Consider the following 19946-nt stretch of genomic DNA (forward strand, 5'->3'; position numbering starts at 1 on the left):
AACCTACAACCCTGCACGTCTTTAGAATGTGGGAGGAAACCAAAGCACCCGGGGAAAATCCACGCAGACACAGGGAGACGTACAAACTCCGCCCAGACAGTACCTGTAGTGAGGATCAAACCCGGGTCTCTGACACTGTGAGGCAGCAACTCTACTGCTGCGCCACTGTGCTGCCCACTGTTTGGTTTAGAGATACAGCATGAAAACAGGGGCTTTGACCACCAAGTCCACTCTGAGACTTTCCATTCTATGGCATTCAAGGTGTCATCGTTCTTTAGTAAAATTTGATTCCCCCCCTGCTTTCATAGATGGATACCTCACCCACATCTATGTGTCCTGTAACTCTGCTCTTGCTCTCCCTGTGGAGCAGCCTCCACATTCATTACATCATCATCTGACATTTCCATCACCTCCAACGTGATCCCACTTCCAGTCAAATTTCCCCATCCCCATCCCTCTCCACCTTCCTCGGCAACACCTCGGTTCACTCATCCATTCCCACCCGAACCACTCCCCTACCTAGGTGTTTTCCCCTGCAGCCATAAGAGATGTAACACCTTTTCCTACACCTCCTCCCTCACCTCCATTCAGGGACCCCAGCAGTCTTTCCAAGTGAGACAGAGGTTCACGTGCATCTGACCTCCAGCGCATCGGTGAGAACAAGCGTAGACTCAGCGATCATTTTGCCAAACATTTGCTCTCGGTCCGCCAAGGCCTACTGCATTTCCTGGTTGCTGACCATTTTAAGTCCTCTTCCCATTCTCACACTGACCTTTCTGAACTGGGCGTACTCTATTGCCAGAGTGAGACCACACACATAATGGAAGAACAACACATCATATTCCGCTTGGGTAATTTACAACCCAACAGTATGAACATTTAATTCTCCAATTTTTGGTCACCTTCTCCATGTCCCTTCCACTTTTATCCACTTGGAACAGAGTATCTGTTTTGGAAGTCTGATGTCAGGCATGCATACTACATTGTTTGGAGTCAGTTGAGTATAGCCTGCGGACTGATGCTGGGACAGTTGGCCTGGGAGAGGACATTGACAATGGTTTGCTTATCCCTTCAGTGGGTTTGGATTATTTAGTACATACAGCATTAGTGGTGCCTTGAAGTGCCTGCTGAAGGTAAGCCAGGTTTCATGAGCAATCTGGAGGGCAGGGATTGCAGCTGGCTGGTAAACCATCAGTTTTGTACCAGGTCTAAGGTGGTTATGAGAGTATATCACTTTCTGACTTTGATGTTCAGGGATGCACAGTGATTGTGATAGCTTTGTATCTGCACTGTGTCATGCTGTCTAATATTCGCTAACCTATACTCTCTGCAAATCCAATTGATAATAATAATTTGTGAAACATTAACTTGTTGTGGTAGCTTACATTTCACAATGATTGCAATCTTCAATAATAAACCCTTCCTGCAATACTTTATCTAATATTAAAGTATAGATTAACAATAAATAACCATAATACAGATTGTGATATTCTATGATTCACTTTGTAATTTTCTGCCAAATACCCACTTTTGGTGTGGTACCACATAATAATATTCCATATGTAATTATTATGATAATGTATGATACCACTCAGTTACGCCTTGGTTGGGAACATTCGCACTGCAGAGTTAAAAAGTTTCAGGCTAATGACAATACAAAGATATGAGTGCAAACTCCTGGTAGACCCTGCAGTGTAGAAATGTCAGAGTGTTGCTCTGTCAGAAGTGGTTGAGATGTTAAACTGAGGTCCCCATCTACCTTCTCAAATGGCTGTGGGAGATTCTATACCTCTTGAGGAAGATGTGTAGTTAATATCTTGCCCTGTAGTTAAGCCCTAACCATATCACTAAAAGGAATTATGAAGCCATTAATCATTCATAGGAATAAAGCACTGATCTTAGCAACGGCAGTCTTCTTGTCGATAATTGTGACTACGCTTCATCTGCACTTTTGCATGACCACTGCATGGTCATTGCTACCTAAATACACCTCTTGTTTTCTTAATTTACATAATATCCATTAATATATTTGAACCACACAATAAACTATCATATCATAATGGACGCAGCCCAGACCATCACACAAACCAACCTCCCTCTTATTGACTCCATGTATACCTCACGCTGCCTCGGCAAGGCCAGCAGCATAATCAAGGAAGAGTTGCACCCTGGCCAATCCCTCGTCTCCCCTCTCCCATCAGGCAAAAGCTGTAGAAGTGTGAAAATGGACACCACCAGATTCAGGAACAGTTTCTTCCCAGCTGTTATCAATCAACGGAATTATCCTACCACAACCAGAGAGCAGTGCTGAACCTCTATCTACCTCTTTGATGACCCTCGAACTATCCCTGATCAGATTTTGCTGGCTTTACCTTGCACTAAACATTATTCCCTTATCATGTATCGATATACTGTAAATGGATCGATTGCAAGCATGTTTTGTCTTTCTGCTGACTGGTTAGCACGCAACAAAAGCTTTTCACTGTACCTGGGTACACGTGACAATAACTAAACTGAACTGATTTATATTGACCATAATAATCTGGTTAATTCAGGCTCCACAATACAGTTTATGATACTCTCCACAACACTCCCTGGATGAACACTAACACCCATGGTCTTTATAATATTCTGCAGAATAATCCGCTTTTTAACAGTGGAAGTCTGTTTGCCTCTCCTAGATTTTTGAATTATCTAAATCCGTGATGCATTAAACATCAGAAGCAAAATGTAATGCTAAAATTGTTAGAATTAACTCATGATTTAAATTAAGTGACTTTTAGTGAGAAGTGTTACATGTAAGCCTGAATTACGATGCTCTTCAAAATGCCTTTTGCCTGGGAAGGAGATTTATCCAGATTGCCAATCAATATACAGTGACCCCTACTGGAATGTGTTCTTGTACGAATGAATGGAAGGTTGAGAAAGATCAAGTTCACCTGTGGCGCCACCTACAGTCAATGCCTCATCACTGTCTTGCCCCATGCATTGGTCAAGGTAGGAGAAAGAGACTGACAATGCATTATCCATGACCTGACCCAGTTGAAAGGATGATTCACACATCTTGATGCAGGTTCTTATTTACAGGGAAAAAAATCCCACATCTAGGAGCAAGCTTCTACCTGCAACAGCATGAGGATCCATTTTATGGAATTCTAATATTCTGGACATTTTTTTAACAAAAAGAGGAATTTTTGAAAACAGTCATCAAGTCAAGCAGCGTCTGTAAAAGAGAGACAGAGTTAATCACAGATTGAAGACAAAATGTCACCAACCTGATACATGAGCTCCTTGCCTCTCTCTACTGATGCTGTCCAAGCTGCTGTGTTTTCAGCATTTTCCGCTTTTGACTACGTTTCAGCATCTGTACATTGGAGAGCATGTACATGTCAGGACAGATATAACTGTGGTTCCCCTTGTTAGTGTGAGGCGGTTGTGGTTGTCAGAGGTCAATCATCCCAGCTCAAGGACATCACTGCAGGTGTTCCTTGAAGTAGTGTTCTAGGTGCAAACATCTCCAGCTGCTTCAATGGCTTTCCTTCCATCATAAAGAGGGAAGTGGGACCCTTATTGATGACTCCCTGATGATTGCTCACATACTGACCCGGGTCTGACACCATGGGGAGAATTGACCCATCATCTTGACCCAGATCTGATGCAGTCGGGGGCATAGACCCACCGTCCTGTCTCTGGTCTGGCACCATAGAGAGGACAGACCTTACATCCCGATCCACGTCTGATACCGCTGAGAGAAGTCACATTCTGAGAGGTCCAACACCGTGGGGAGTACAGACCCCATATTTTGACCCAGGTCTGACACTGTAGAAAGGACAGACCTACCATCCTGACCCGGACCTGGCATCATGCGAAGGACAGACTATCACATCTGCCGAAGGAACAGGCCTACCTCATCACAAATGTCACAGCTGCTGCAGGGACAGATGCCACAGCATATTTCAGCCTGGCCAGCCTGGATAAAGGCCAGAGACAGAAGAAAGAGGGGCAGGGGAGTGTTTAATTAGTAAGCCAATTCCTTGGGAGAAATTTAAGTGCAAGATCTTGCCATTATGTTCACATGATTTTCAGTATTCTCCAGACATTTCCTGCAATAATATCAAAAGAAAATACTGCTGATTCCTGACATTGGAAATGCAGTGTTCACGATGTAGTTTGAGCAATATTGCCTTCTGGCCTTAACAGCTTTAGATTATCAGAATTTTGTGAGTGTTTAATTCAAGCTCCATCGTTTGACCTTTTCTTCCTCTGGTAATTTGTGATAATTGTCTTGCATTTAGCTCTTTTAGCATTTTATTCCTGATCTTTTTTCTGTTGCACCAATCGATCAAATGTTGCTTTGCCTTCACCTCACCACTGGAACTCACTTCTTTGGTCAACATCCAGACCAAGGTCAGGAACTGAGTGCCCAGACAAAAAAAAACCCTGAAAATTGCTGAGCAGCTTATTGGTGAGTAAGTGCTACCTGAGAGCATTATTAATGAAAACTTCCAATACTTTGCTAATGATCAAGAATAATTAGTCCAATTGGATTTCTTCTGTTTTCACCAACCACCCCCATCACCTTGTTCCTTTCCTCTCCTCCTTCTAATCATCTCCAATTCTACCTACTCTGAATCTGCTATTTTCCTGCCCCCCCCCACCCATTTTTCCACTCCTCGTCCCTCCACCATTAACCCTCATTCAACTTTGTCCCCCACCCACCTCTCTCCAAGCCTTCTCCCCATTACAACATCAGCCTCCCTCGGCTTTACATTTCATTTCTCCTGTTCCTTCTTTAGCTGACATCCTTTTGTCTCTTTTTCACCTCCAGACCTTGTCACTATCTCCGCCCATTCCTCCAATCATCCCTCCTCATCTGTATCCATCATTGCCCCACCCCCATCTCTCCACAAGGTTTCTCCCCATTCCTCTATTAGCCTGAACAAGGTCCAACCCAAAACGTTGTCTGTGCATTACCCCCTACAGTCTCACCTGTGAAATTCCTTCGTACTTTGTTTTTTTTGCTCCAGATTCAAGATCTGCAGTCTCTTGTGTCTTCATTGTCCTGATTTTTGTTGCTTAGATGCCAACACTGCAATGCCGTGGCTGAAGGTAAGGAAACCCAAGAGACTGCATATGCGTGAAAGAAAAATAAACTGCTGAAAGAATTTAGCAGGTCAAACCATTAGTGGTGGCGAGAGTCAATACTTAGGTGTCTCCTGATATAGAGTCTCAACCAACCACTTACCTCCACAGATCTGCTGATATTTTCCAGCAATTTAATTTTAGCTGGAAGTAAAGCTGGTTCTGGAGTGTACCTTCATGTCTAAAGCTGGGATGTTGTCTGGTTCAATAGCCTTTAGCAGTATCCAGTGCTCTCAGCTGGCCCTTGACTTCACTTGGAGTGAATTGAATTGGCTAGTGACTAGATACTGTGATGGTGAGGAACCCTGCAGGAAGCCAAGGTGCATTTGTTCTGGCTGAACATAGTTGCAAATGGTTCAGCCTTGTCTCCCACACTCGCACATTCCAACCCACCACTATTGAGAAGAGATGAATATAAATTGCCGGAGTAACTGGGCGGGTCAGGCAGCATCTCTGGATAAGTGATGTTTCAGGTCGGGACCCTTCCCAACCCAAAACGTCACCTATCCATTTTCTCCAGAGATGCTGCCTGACCCACTCAGTTACTCCAGCACTTTGTGTCTATCTTTTGTACAAACCAGCATCTGCAGTTCTTTGTTTCTACTATTAAGAGGATGCTTGTAGAATTTCCTCCTCTAATTATCTATTCACCCCTCTTAGCTGGATGTGATTACAGAGCTTTAATCTGATCAGTTAGTTGTGCTATTACTTACATTGTCGTTGTGTTTTATTTCTGCACTTCCGCATTTATGTGATCTTGTGCTGAAGTTTACCATCTCATTGTTCGGCATGTATAGTTTTGCTCCCAACATTCTTTCTGCTTTCCTCACATGTGGCAAATGTATACCATCTTGAAAGTTTTTTACTTTTTAATATGTTCTTCGGGACTTGGCAACTCAGACAGTGGTGATGCTGCTGATCAGACAATATCTCCATGGTATTGGCTGTGGATCAAGGTGGGGTTACTGAAATGCCCCACCCAGATGAGTTATGGTACTGGATATGGTAGTGTAGTGTTTAAAATGTTGGGTTAGCAGCTAAGCATCTGGACCACTGACAGAGAGACACAAACTTGAATGGTCACATTGAAATTAAATAAATCTGGAATTAAAAATAGTTTCAAAATATTTAATTCATGAAACAACTGGATTGCTGAAACAACACCAATTGGTTCACTGGTGTCCTTCAAGAATGGAAACTGATCATCGTTAGCAGGCCTGATGAAAACATGATGTTAAAATACCAATGTGGTTGACTCATAACTGGCTCTTCAGGCCAGGGGGACATAGAATGGACAACACACGCCGCTATTTTCAGAAATGTCCTCATTTGGTGAATGTATGAGCAGAAAGAAAAAATGTTTGTGATTAGTGTTGATGGATCTTAATTGGAGAAGACACCATAACGTATGATGGTGTGGTGATATGTCCCACATGCATCTGAGATGGCAGTTGGAAAATTACGATCTTATGTGACATCAAACACCTTGGCCGAGTGGCATCCTTCAATGCCACAGCAATGTCAGCTGAGGTGATTGAGTCAGAGATGGATTTGAACACATGGCTGAAAATAAAAATGTCAAACACTGGTCTGGCTTATGGACTGTGGCTACATCTGCTCCATGGACCACAAAGCAGACATCCCTGAAACATCAGGTGGTCATGAAAGAGCATTTGGTGATGAGGGATTGATCATCAATAACTCGGAGTACAAATTAAAAATCATTGCCAAAAGAACTGCAGAGGATAATTGGTCTTTTAGTTTCGGGACATGAAATATTTGTACATAGAAGTGCGTTGGTGTGTTATAGCTTTGGAAAAAAAAAGATACAACTGTATTTGAGGAAGAGAAGGTGGCAACCTGCCCAGCCAATACCACAGAGATGTTGACTGGCTTGGTTATCTCGTTATTCTTCGGGGGAATAACATGGTGGGAGACTCTACTGGATTCCCCAATATTCGGACGATGGCAAGGATTCAGAAACATTTAAATAGAATCAGTTGAGGGTGCAGAAACAGATTCTTTTGAAATAATTGTTTAAATAATGTTCTGCGAAGTTCTATCACAACAGTGCATCCTCTCTTTATCTTGGTCATTCCTAAAATCCTTCTAATTATGCTTTGAAGCCTTTAACCCGCCTCTTCCAATAATCTGTTTCTGCTTGTTGCTCTTTGGTTCAGTACCTGGAAAATAAAAGTTGTCCGTCTCACTCCTAAGTTTTTGTTTTGTTTACAGGCATCATTTAATATCACCATAGTGCCGAATAATCGGATGAACGAAAAACGATGAAATCAACCATGTTGCTGTCAGATCATTCTACACCCCCGCCCAGCGCCACATCCCACCCCAAGCAAGGCTGATTCAAAAAACTCATGTGATCCAGAATCGTCCGTGTTTCCCTCGTTCCCGCCAATGGAGGATACCATTTCCAGACCAAATGTGTAGGAAGGAACTGCAGATGCTGGTTTACACCGAAGACAGACACAAAATGCTGGAGTAACTCAGCGGCCCAGGCAGCATCCCTGGAGAAAAGGATAGGTCACTTTTCGGGTCGAGACCTTTCTTCAGACCTAGCCGTGTCTAGGGGCCAGAAAGGATCACTGCACTGACGATGGGCGGACTCCATCCTTGATGACACTCTACGTGTGTAAAGACGGACCTGTAGCCCAATTGAATAAAATGATTAAAAAAGCGTGATTCCATTTTAATTCCGCAAACTTAAATTCTGACATGGACCGAGAAGGCGCTATATAATTTCAAGTTTCTTTAGCCTCCCTTGACAGGACTGTCGAGAGTTAAGTGGCGTTTATAGAGTGCTACTTGCTGCTCGAAATATAGCATTAGATAAAAATGCCATTGGAATAGGCTGGGGGATTCTGCTGCTCAGTAAACGATTAGACGTTTAAAGTGCACACAAGAAATGCATCGTTTTAGTGCTATTTTTGCGAAGTTTAAATATTTATTCTTATTTGAAAACTGCTGTAAAGAAATTAATAAATACATAATGATAGGAAAGCAATTCTCGGCGGGGAAGGTCAGATTGGGATTGCCTTCAGGTAGAGGGACTCGTTTCGTATGTAATACATTGAAATCTCTAGTTAGCTGCTAACTGATATATAACAGTTGAAAAAAAATACAGAATCACATCTTATACGAAATGGAAAAAAAATACACGCAGGCTGAGATGGAAATGGAATATTAAAATGTAAAGTACAAATCATTGGCAAATAACGTTTTAATAAAACATGAGGTGAAATAAATTGATTTGCTCTGACATTTCGCTAACTTCTGATTGACAACATTTGACTGTTGTGAGGCGATAACTGGTATGTGGGGCACATTTCGCAACGCCCCACAGAAGCCAGCAGTGAACGGGACCAGGTTTTTTTTGTTGTTGTTCATTTTACATCTCTCTTTAATTGCATTGTAATTTTAAGACACCAACATTTTGAAAAATAGAAAAGTCGGTAGAAAGCCCCGAAGCCAGTCAGTGACGAGAAAGTGCGTTCTGGGTGAATATAACTAGGATCCCACTGACAATATTTGGAAACTCGCCCTTCTCAGTTTGCTCCGACCGTTTGTTTAGTCTAATTTTCAAAGAGAAAGAAGAGTCAAACCAGATTGTTTTGTTGGTTACCCATTGTGTGTAAATCAGTATTCTATTTGAACAAAACTGTGTAGAGCGGGTAGCGCTGAGGAAGAAGCGGAGACATTAACCTGTGTACGTTGGTAGAGGCAAGACATCACTAAACCCTATCGAGTGTTATATCATTCTCTCTCTCGGCCCTCTCTCACTCTCTAATACACACTCACACACACACACTCACACACACTCACACACACACTCACACACACACACACACACACACACACACACACACACACACACACTCACACACACACACACACACACACACACACACACACACACACAACTGTTGCCTTCAGATACTTATATCACTCGAAACAAAATCGCCAGCGCACTGCGCTTGCTCTGAACTACCCTGAGTATGTCGAAACGATTCCAAAACTGAGGCGCACTGACAGAATTTCGCCTAAAAAAATCAAGTCTAATCTTTCAGATGACGGTTTTAAAACAGTTTGATATGACTTTATTTTAGTCAGGCGGCGTGTTGTTGATCGCCGGATTCCATCCCTCCTGGCTTCATATCATGTGTGTGTGTGTTGTGAATGGTTTAGTTGAAAGGATCTAACTGAATTGCACTGAGAGTGGCGAAAATAAAAATGATCTAAAATGTGCGACAGTGATGCCGATAAATATCTGAAACGTGAACTAAAGTTGGTGGAGATACCGTTTAATAAAACACCTTTTGAGCCGTATAGAGGGAATCCATCTAAACCAAAGTTTGCTGTATTTTCATAATCGATCGATATTCACGCCGCTGACTGGCGTGACTGATAATGAACTCTCTTCAATGATATTAATAAAACGAATAAACCAGAAGAAATCCATGTGGCAGGCGCGAGCTCCGGCGGTGTGAATACTGAGTGGACAAATCCCAGTGATTGCATTGTGGAGATGGTATCTGATCTAACCCATAAGCAATCTCGATCTAACCTTTCAAACGGTGCGCCCCTTTAATCCCAAACAGAGCGCCAACCGTTTGATGGGGGAAAGGGGCAATTTAGGAATATTCCCAGTAACACAGACCGCATGCCGTTCACCCACCATCCCCATACCCCAAAAATCAATGTGTGCGCGGAAATCACTCGCGGTTTATTTAGGGGGCTTTGCGCCTTTCTGCGAAGGGCATGATCATTTAACGAAAATGGGTTGTTTTCTTTCAAAATAGCAGACACTAATGTCCTGGCAACGTGGGAACCTCGAGCAACGGCGAGGAATCACACTGCAAAACATTACCAATATCTTCTGAGCGGTTCCATGCCCAACGTTGTACACTTTATGCTGAAAGGACAACTCAGCTTTGATTATTTTTATTCCATTTGGTCTGGTTCCGCTTAACCTTGCATTCTAATAAATATTAGCAGACGGGTGCAGGAAGATGGAGAAACCGTTTGAGTATTCAATTATTTGATACAAGGTCACTGATCTGAAACGCGGGTCCTGTTTCTTTCTCTACAGACGCTGGGCGACTTGCAGAGGATTCCCAGCATTTCCTATTTTGTTTTATTAATTGTCTCAACAATATTCTGATCAGTGTAATTGGGTGTTTGATAGCCGGTATGGTGGGCCGAAGGGCCTGTTTCCTTAATGTTTGCCTAGACAACTGTTCTGAACACACGCTGTGTGTGAGAGAGAAGGCGGAGGGTGTGCAAAGGGATTATAAAGTTATCAAAATTCCTTGTGTTAGGCTCTATATTTATTTCGGCCGAGGCTCGCGTTTGCTGCTGAAAAATATAGTGAATTTGCTCTCTCGGTGGACGGGTCCTTTGTGCAAACAGATCGCATAAGGAGATAAATGCTCGTAGGTTGAAAATGGTCGCAAAGTGGAGAGAGAGAAAAAAACATTAAAGGAGTGACAGGAGGAGAGAGGGTCAAATTATTAACGGAAAAGAAAGGATAGTTGTAGGGCGAGGAAATTGTCGCGGTGGGGTAGAAGGATTAAAATTATCAAAGAGAATGGAAATAATTACAAGACTTAAGGGATAGAATGGTAACATAATCCAGGGTCGGCACCTTCGGATTTAGCAGCGGTGAGGTAGTCCCAATGTGATTCCCCAGGCTGCGAAGGAACCAGAAAGGCAGTCGACAGGTGCAGGAGTCACCAAGCCCGGCACACACGGGTCTCTCGGGGAAGCACGGACAATTGTTTCCATTTCAGAAACACCCCCCCGAGGGCAGCTACGCATTTCCCAGGCAATTATTTATTAAATGGTGCATGATAGCTGATTGAATTTGGATTTGCAAGCGCTTTCTCTCCCGCTCGCTCTCTAACAAGACAACGTTAAAGATGGGAGGGTCCTTTGTCGTCGTCGTCCCGTCCCCCCCCCGGTCGGTATCTGAGGCAGCTAGAAGATTTCAGGATTAGACTTTCCAAATACTAGTTTATTTTTCTTTTAGCAACTTAAGGAGCAGGAATCGGTACGTCCAGTCGGCGGATGCAGGTGTGTGTTTGTAGCAATGTCCCGGGGAAAGAGAACTGTTCTTGGACGTTCAGTTTTTGCCTTGTATTGATCTTCATTTGATCACTTTTTGCAATATTGACCATTTAAAAACGCATAAGTCAAACACACATTTTGGTGCATATGACTCTCACGAGCGCTCTAATTGCCGAAACAGAATTGTGTTTTAGAATGCCCAAAGTGGCGTTTACAATAAGGATTGTTATAATCGAGTTGTTACATTATAACCTTGGGGTCGGCGATTGGAAATGACAAGTGCGCAAAGAGCGATTACATAATGGAATGGAAGTCTGATTCAGACTGCAAGGTGCATCTTATATAACACGGCCCAAAGACAGGCAGAAAAAAAGCAGCGTTGCTTGTCCATAATGCAACTTTCATCCGTTGACTTGCTCAAAGAGGAAAGCCAGCGATGCATACATATTTTAATCTATCTCATATTTCCAGGTGCTGCATTAATTTTTTAAAAAAACAACGGCTTACATGCTCTGGGAAGTGTGTGTGTGTGTGTGTGTGTGTGTGTGTGTGTGTTTGTATGTGCGTGTGTTTAAAGTAATGGAGGGGCGAATTATTCACTCATTAATCGTCTTCTTCTTTTTGGACAATAGTTCGCATCTTTTCTTCCTTTTTTTCTCCGTCCGAAGGTATTATTCCCCCTTTCTCCGTCTTGATTGGACGCCCGGGGAGTTTGGTGAACGCCCAGTGATTATGTCACTTCGCGTGCGGACTCGGGATCACTGCACAAACGCGTCCTCAGCTTTGAACTCCGCCGCTCTTTGACTTGAAATCACCAGATTTCCGCTTCATTTACTGTCCAGGTGCTCTAGCTGGCCGGAGACCTCCGAGGGGAGGAAGGAGAAAAAAAAAGGAGGAAGTGTGTGAGAGACAGAGAGAGAGAGAGAGAGAGAGAGAGAGAGAAAAAAAGAGCAACGCGAGAAAGAAAGAATATATTTGCAAAACAATACCACCCGCTCAAACGACCACCGGAGCAACTTAGCTGAAGAACTCAGGTCTTTGCAATCTTTTGCCGAGTTGATTCAGTTTTGTTTTTCAAAAAAAAAAAGTTTCTCCTGTTACGGAAAAGAACTTGTTTATCGACCGCGGGCAGCAATGATTTGTTAAAGGGACGATTTCTGTGCGTGTGCGTGTGTGCGTGTGTTGCTTCAGAGAGAGGTGAGTTGTTTCATCTCGGTGGCGCTCCTCTCCAAAAGTCGATCCGCTCTGCTCGCCCTCCCGTGAGCCAGGATGTCCAAGCCCGCAGACCACATCAAGAGGCCGATGAACGCTTTCATGGTCTGGTCGAGGGGTCAGAGGAGGAAGATGGCCCAAGACAATCCTAAAATGCACAACTCCGAGATCAGTAAAAGGCTTGGCGCTGAGTGGAAACTGCTGTCAGAGGCTGAGAAGAGACCGTACATTGACGAAGCCAAGAGATTAAGAGCGCAGCATATGAAAGAGCACCCAGATTACAAGTACCGTCCTCGGCGCAAGCCCAAGAACCTGCTGAAGAAGGATAGGTATGTCTTTCCTTTGCCTTACCTCGGGGACGTTGATCACTTGAAGGCCGCGGGACTCTCGATGTCTGCCGCCGACTCTCTCCTGAGTGCATCTGAGAAAGCCAGGGCTTTCCTCCCGCCTACGTCGGCGCCTTACTCGTTGCTTGACCCCAGCCAGTTCGGCTCCAGCGCCATCCAGAAGATGACCGAGTTGCCCCACTCCCTCGCCGCCACCCTGCCCTACGCGTCCACTCTGGGCTATCAAAGCGGAGCATTCGGCAGTTTGAGTTGCCCAAGCCAGCATACGCACACTCACCCGTCGCCCACCAACCCTGGCTATGTGATCCCCTGTAACTGTACAGCCTGGTCCGCCTCCAGTTTACAGCCGCCAGTTGCTTACATACTTTTCCCGGGAATGACCAAAGGCGGGATAGACCCTTATGCCTCGGCACATGCCGCCGCCATGTAGGCGAAAGAGCTCCGAGCAAACGACTTGTGAACTTGAAATTCGGCAATGCATGTACAACACGACCAACAGCAACTAAAAAAGACTGTCATCTTCAGTTGTCCAGACTCTTGAGGCCTGGAACGAATCCACCGGAACAGTATTGGAAGAAGCAGAAAGAAAGCAGAATCAATCTCTCCCGACGCCGGCACGAGCACCTTGCAATGTAAAACAGGGAGAGAAGTATATATATAAAATTTAAAAGACTGTCGCTGATGTTAAAATTTACATTGCATGTACAGTAAAAGGCTCGAGAAATCGAAACTCTGTCCCTAGTCTGACCACAGACTCTAAAAGAAGGGAACTTTGTGACGGAGACTGTCTGTGGCATGATTTGGGTGCGCTACGGACGGCGGATAACTGGCTGTGTAATTGTAGATGTTTTGTTTGAAACGCTGCCACTTAAAATGCTTGGCAGATTCTCAGTTTTATTTATTATCATGTATATTGGTCTATAATACCACGTGGTCATTTTGTTTCGGAACTGAATTATTTTAAGTTCTCAAATTTCCTTTGCACATCGGAAACGAGACTTGTATTAAAGCGTTGCCATCATAACTAGACGACTTGGCAATTTCGTTCGGGATTGCGAGATAACTTTGACAATTAACTATAAGTGAGGGGTTGTGTATAACCTAACGAAGACCGACAGAGTAAAAGTGCACTGACTGCCTGATATTAAAGATGGTCCTCACTTGTTATTTCTGATCGTCCATTGGAACTGGTCACGGTTTTAAATTCAGACCGAACTTCAGACGTGAAGTCAATAACGTTGGGGTTTTTTAAAATGCCAATTCAAATATGTTTAAAAAAAGGGTATGTCTCCCATACGAACTGTATCCAGAAGGATTTTACCTCGTAACTCTGTTCAGTTGTTGAACACAGACAATGTTTTAAATAAAGACAAGCTGTCTACAAAAGTTAATATATGCAGAATATAGTATGTTTGTTGGAATCTGGAATCGACCCGCGTGTGAAGTCGCAATAAATATTTCACAGTATAATCTCATAAGTGGCTAAACCGTGTCAATGGCGTTGGTGGAGGTGAGAAATGCAATATCGTCGCGCCCTGAACGCGTGAAATGTATATTTTTAAACTTTTATCGTTAACTTAGACATGTTTTAACTCAGTGTGAGAGTTCTTGAAGCTAAATGGGGGGGAAATAGACATTCTTATTAATAGTACCATTCCAAATGGTTTGCTTTTTGTTTGCTTGACGTTGACTATTCTTGTTCGGCTGTTCTAAAGAGAAAAGCAAAGAGCGACTAATCTACACTCTACACCCTAATGAAGTGGAGAAGCTCCGAGTCGTGCACGCCGGCTACCGCAAAGCAACCTAGACCGCTTACTTCCGAAGAAATGTCAGGCCAGGTTAAAGCGTATGGCACACATTAGTTAAAGATTTCAGGTAATGAACTCTTAAACTAATTTAAATCGCACCCACTGATGTTTAAAGTCAAACGAATGTCAGTCCGCACTTAATGGCACTGCTATTTTAACCATTATTCGTGTTGATGCTTTAGATGTCGTTTGTACTGAAGAGATTCGCTGAGTCGGTATCGCGTTTGGAACAAACCCGCGCACTCTGATTGTTTTACACATTCCTAACTTTAGGGACTTTCACTCACTCTGTTGCATTTTCTTAACATATCCTAAAATGGGACTTCACTCACCAACAACCTGAGATGGGGGTTAAGATTAAAGGATTTAAATAGGGCGGTGTCAAATTGTGCAGAAGGCAACGAGTCGCCCCATAAATACAAACAGTTAATGATGGGACTGCATTCATTGCTTATTCCAGAAGAGAATGCAATTGCCCATCTGGTTGCTGTGGATGTCAATGGAGATGATTGTATTATGTCTGAGTCCCTAAAGTGTTCTTGTGGCGTGCGTGTTGGGACAACAGAAAACAACTGGCACGAACGAGTCAGTGCTAAGCGTGGTGGTCCACATAGGACCATTAGGACACGGGCTCAAAATATCCACAGAATGGGCCGTTCAAATGATGGAGCCAGGGAAGTCCTTGTTAACATGAAAGCAAACACTCCACAACAAAAAAATAGCATCGCACTCAGTGTCGAATGTCGGTTTTGCGCGCCCGGCTTTGAAGTCAGGGATTGAGGTTGTCGAGTTTGTTTTATTTTAAATGATGTTTAGCCCGTTTAGCCTCTATAAACCAACGCGGGGGTCGCGATGGCTTCATCCTTGTTTTAAAAGCAATCTCTCTGAAAAGGGTCTCGACCCGAAACATCGCCCATTCCTTCTCTCCAGAGATGCTGCTTGACCCGCTGAGTTACTCCAGCTTTTTGGGTCTCAGTGAATATCTTATGGGACACACTCGCCCGTCTTCTTGGGTTAACAACTAAATAACACCATCAGCAAAGCAGATATTTCTTTAACACCCCTTTAACGATTTGCATGGTTTAATTATATATATATTTCTTCCTCATTTTTCTTGAGATCGGTTTCCGGGTCCAAGCGTCAGAGTCATTCGTCTGATCCAGATATGCAGTGGCCGTGTCGTTTTTAAATGTTAAACTTACGTAAATCAAGAGTGGTTATTTAAGTAAACACCAAAACGTTGTGAATCATGGTTTAGTTGACCCTCTGTGCCTAACCAAAGGTACTGGAATTAAGTCCTGTCACACAGAGGCCACTTTTAACAGATTGTTTAACTCGCGATTAATCGCATCAGATCAGTTCATTCACACTTTAACAAGAAAAAAAACTGTTTTGCTAAACTAATCGACTGCAACCTGAATGAACTGAAGTCTGATGTCACTTGTCGAGTCCCGTAACCCCGGAGGGCTGGTAGGTCCTGTTAAACTAGTTCACCCAGAAAGCTCGGTGCAAACCTTCTGAATTTTTTAACACGTAAATAAAATCATTAAGCAGACAGGTACAAATAGCACACCTTAGTGCTCGTATTTCCAAACACTTAGCGTGGGGTTTCAGATTACAATGGTAGGGTCGTCACTCGGCATTGTTAGTGCCTCGGCGCCGTACCCAGGCAATGCGGGCCATGGGAAATGGCCATTGGGAAGGGGCAAGACTGGAAACTTAATACGCATAGGATTAAGAAGGAAGTGAAGCAAATCATAAGAAAAATGCTAAGAGAAACGCTGGATAGGAATTAAAGGCGCCATGTTAGGAGTGAGAAGGAGATGTCCGTACCTGCGCCAAGTTGGAATAGTTGGCTCCTATTCAAGGAGGCAAGGGACGTAACGGCATCGAAACTGTCCGTCAGCCCAACTAGTATTTATGTTTCAGAGGAGTCTCTTCCCAACCTCTTCACCCGTGCTGAAAATCAGCGGGCACACCGGCTCGTCCCCGTCTCACTTGCTGTTATTCACACAGGGAAATAAACAGGGACCAGGGAACTCTAGGTTGACTGCTGCGTGGTACAGGTGAAGCAACCCGGATTAGCAACATGATCAGGCAACGAAAAAAAACCCGGCCAGGATATTTCAGGGACAGGGGGTAGTGTTTTAAACACTGCATGACAAACACCTGAAATTCTTCACAAAAAAAAGGTGGGGAGAAATTCCAAAAGATAACTACAAAAAAATTGAATATGATAGATTTTCAAATATTTTCTGATTAAAATTGCAAAGAAGTTTCACATCTTGAAGTGACTGGCGTTCTAACAAGGAGTCGAGTTTAATCAAAATTAATTTCCCAAATTCTAATTTTGACGTGAACTATTTTGGTCAATCGTTTCGTTTTCAAATTGATACTCTATTCCTGGAGCGGAGGGAGCTGTAAAGTTGCCAATATGAATTGTGACTTATGCATATTTTAAACAAATGCTCTTTTTGAATGGCGCCGTGGTACTTAACGTCGCCTGCAAATCGTTTGAGTGCTACCTTGCTTATCAAGGGAGATGGTTGGGGGAACAGCAGTTCGCCGGGGTGGCGAGGGTCGAGGCTGCCAATGCGTCCACGCTCTGCTCATTGGGTGATAGGACTGGCTCCCACTGCGGTGAGTGCCACTGCCAAAAGTTGTCATCCCAAATACACTAAAACATTTATTTATGCTCACACTCAACACACACTTGGCAATCAAACGTTGGCGATTTTCAGTTTGTTACTCACCAAAAAACGTAAACAAACACATAAAACCCCAGTCTCCCCCATTTTACTTTACTTTCCCCATTCACGCATGTTACTCTGCCCGCTCCACCGTTTAATTTCTCATCTCCTTCTCCCTTTCTTCATATTGATGATCACTCCATCCAGTCTTCTCACCCAGAGGGAGAATTGCAGTTTGGGAAGTGACTCCTATTTTTATTTTCGTTTTCTCATTGATGTTGAAAAATCAGAGTCAACATCTTGTAAATGATTTGTGCGATCAAATCATTTCTTACAAAGGTTTTGCCGGGGTCCGTGATGCCTATTAGAATTTCAAAGTATTGAAAAGATCAATCGGGAGAGAAAACGTTAAATGGCCCTCTCAGATGCAAATGCTTCGGAATAATTACAAGTAATATGTGTGAATACCTTAGGCATATCAAATGACTCCAGTTAAAGGATAACATGAAACATTTTTTTTTCCGGCGCAGCGTCTAATAAGAGGGAGTCGCTGAATTAATAATTACCGACGATGTAACACGACATTAACTCAAAGAGGTAAAATATGAAAACAATTGGCTTGTGGGGAAAGGTGGCGTGAGGCTGGATTTCGCTCTCTCTCATTTTATGGGGTTGTGTTGTGTCACGGTGGTGGGTACAGGATTAGCACACTGAGGTGTAATGGTATTACTTCCTAATTAAAATTTACATTTCGCATCCAGATTGTTTACTTATCTGCCAAGAACATATGCTCGAAGAAGTTTTTTTCCCCTCTGTATTCTGCACTATCGCCCAAGGTGCAATTCAATATAAAACCAGCATCTTGTGCCTTATTACATTCTCGAGGTCCTTATCTTGGTTCTGTAATTTATGGTGATACTCGATGGAACTGTATGTGGACTTATTTTAGTGTTAATCTGAAAGCATGCAAATTCATCTCCGGAATATTAGAATGATATTAGAATAATATTGCACTCTCCTCCCCGTTACAGACTATTTCTCCCTTTTTGCAAAAATGAATTAAAGATGACATTTATAGTTATGTTGTAACACATGGACTATAATATTCCTTACGTAAATTATGGTGTTGGGTAAATATATACCATCTGCACAATGAGTTTGTTTAGTGTGCGTCTAATGCCAACAGGAGAAGCACACTCACACCCAGCAATAGCCTAGTGCAGCCTCGTGCAGTTGAGATATCAACAGCGGTTTCACTGGCAGACAAATATATTGCAATTTTGAGTCTACATTTATTTCTGACCTTTTGTAGTCCGATCTATTGAACAAACAAAACCCAGCGAGAGACAGGCAATGAATGACTTGCTGTATGTATTTGCGATCAGTTGTTTGCGGTGGGATGGGTATGTATCCAAGTGAGCCCGCGTGCAATTTCCCGACACTGAAAAGGTTTGGCAAAATAAAAGATCAGTATTTTCCTCGTGGTATTTTCGGCCGTGCAGGTAAAGGATTTGAAGAGCAAAACAAAACTACAAATGCTCTTCTCAGGTCGTCGATCAGAAGAAGCACTAACTCTGTTTCTCTCTCCACAGATGCTGCCTGACCCGCTGAGTGTTACCCCCATCGGCGGGGTTTGTGGTGGGCCTCAGTGGTTCGTTTTCACGCTTCTTTTCAATTTCCCGAGTGTTTCTTTGAGATTGATGAGAATATTATTTTGGGAAGTGTTCGCAACTTGGCTGGGGGGGGGGGTTCGGAGACGTGCGGCATTCAATTGGTTAATCAGAGAGCACCTAGGTTTTACATCAGAATATGTCTGTGGGTTTATCTATAATTCCTGCAGAATACAGATGTGTTGTATAAGCTTGTTCACAGTATCAAACTCCACACAGACGGTCTGACACCCCCCCCCCCCTCCCCTCCCCTCCTCCACCCTTCCTGCAAGGAGCAGTTCTAATATTTTATGTTTGTTTTAAATTGCCAAATGCGGGCGATGTTCATTAATAAATCTGCCTTTTGCATATCGAGAGAGCTGTTATGTCACAAGGGAAATTGCACATTGGAATCGCAGTGAGCCTATAGATCTTCCTTTAACTACGTCTCGGCATTTTTATATTTTCTGAACAAAAAGTCAGGGGATCATACGCTCAATTCAATCTTCCTTATCTCTCCCGGACTCCTTTCAAACGGGGCTGCAGCTCTGCGTCACATAAAAGGAGCGGATAATTGGCCTTTATTTTATTTAATTTAATACGACAGTCGGGTGCTTTAATGTAATTTATATGCTTAATTTAGCGATAAAAGTTTTTTAAAAAAAAGAAGTATAGCGACATGGATTGGCGCCTCGGGAGATTTTCCAACCACTTTCAACCCTGCCCTCGCCCCTCTCGCTCTCCCCAACCCCATCCCCAAATAACATTTCATTGCTAATTTTCACGTGTAATTTTGCAGCAAATGAAACGATTTAAAGAAAAAAACGATCGCGATTATTAATTCAAGGATGAGATTCAGCTATTTTTAAAGTGCCGGAGAGTTGCAGAATCCTGGTTCAGGATGGGGAAGAGGGGGGTGGGGTGGTGGTGGTGGTGGGGGGGGGGGGGGGGGGGGGCGGCGGGTCGCGGTTCCCATTGAAAAAGACAGGCGCCTTTTAATGGGACGCCTGACATTGG

At 43.4% G+C, this 19946-nt stretch overlaps 1 protein-coding gene across 1 annotated transcript; it reads left to right on the forward strand.

Annotated features, from left to right (window-relative positions):
* Positions 1-11643: 11643 nt before the first annotated feature.
* Positions 11644-14173, forward strand: sox14 (SRY-box transcription factor 14). The gene has a single exon (XM_078410661.1). It carries the CDS (start codon positions 12493-12495, stop codon positions 13210-13212), a length of 720 nt encoding a protein of 239 aa, XP_078266787.1. The 5' UTR covers positions 11644-12492; the 3' UTR covers positions 13213-14173.
* Positions 14174-19946: the final 5773 nt, after the last annotated feature.

Source organism: Rhinoraja longicauda, chromosome 13, assembly GCF_053455715.1.
Source record: "Rhinoraja longicauda isolate Sanriku21f chromosome 13, sRhiLon1.1, whole genome shotgun sequence".
In the NCBI taxonomy this organism is placed as follows: domain Eukaryota; kingdom Metazoa; phylum Chordata; class Chondrichthyes; order Rajiformes; family Arhynchobatidae; genus Rhinoraja; species Rhinoraja longicauda.

What these genes read in the sequence shown, in the direction of transcription:
- sox14 (XM_078410661.1), top strand. Translation starts at nt 12,493, where the DNA reads ATGTCCAAGCCCGCAGACCACATCAAGAGGCCGATGAACGCTTTCATG.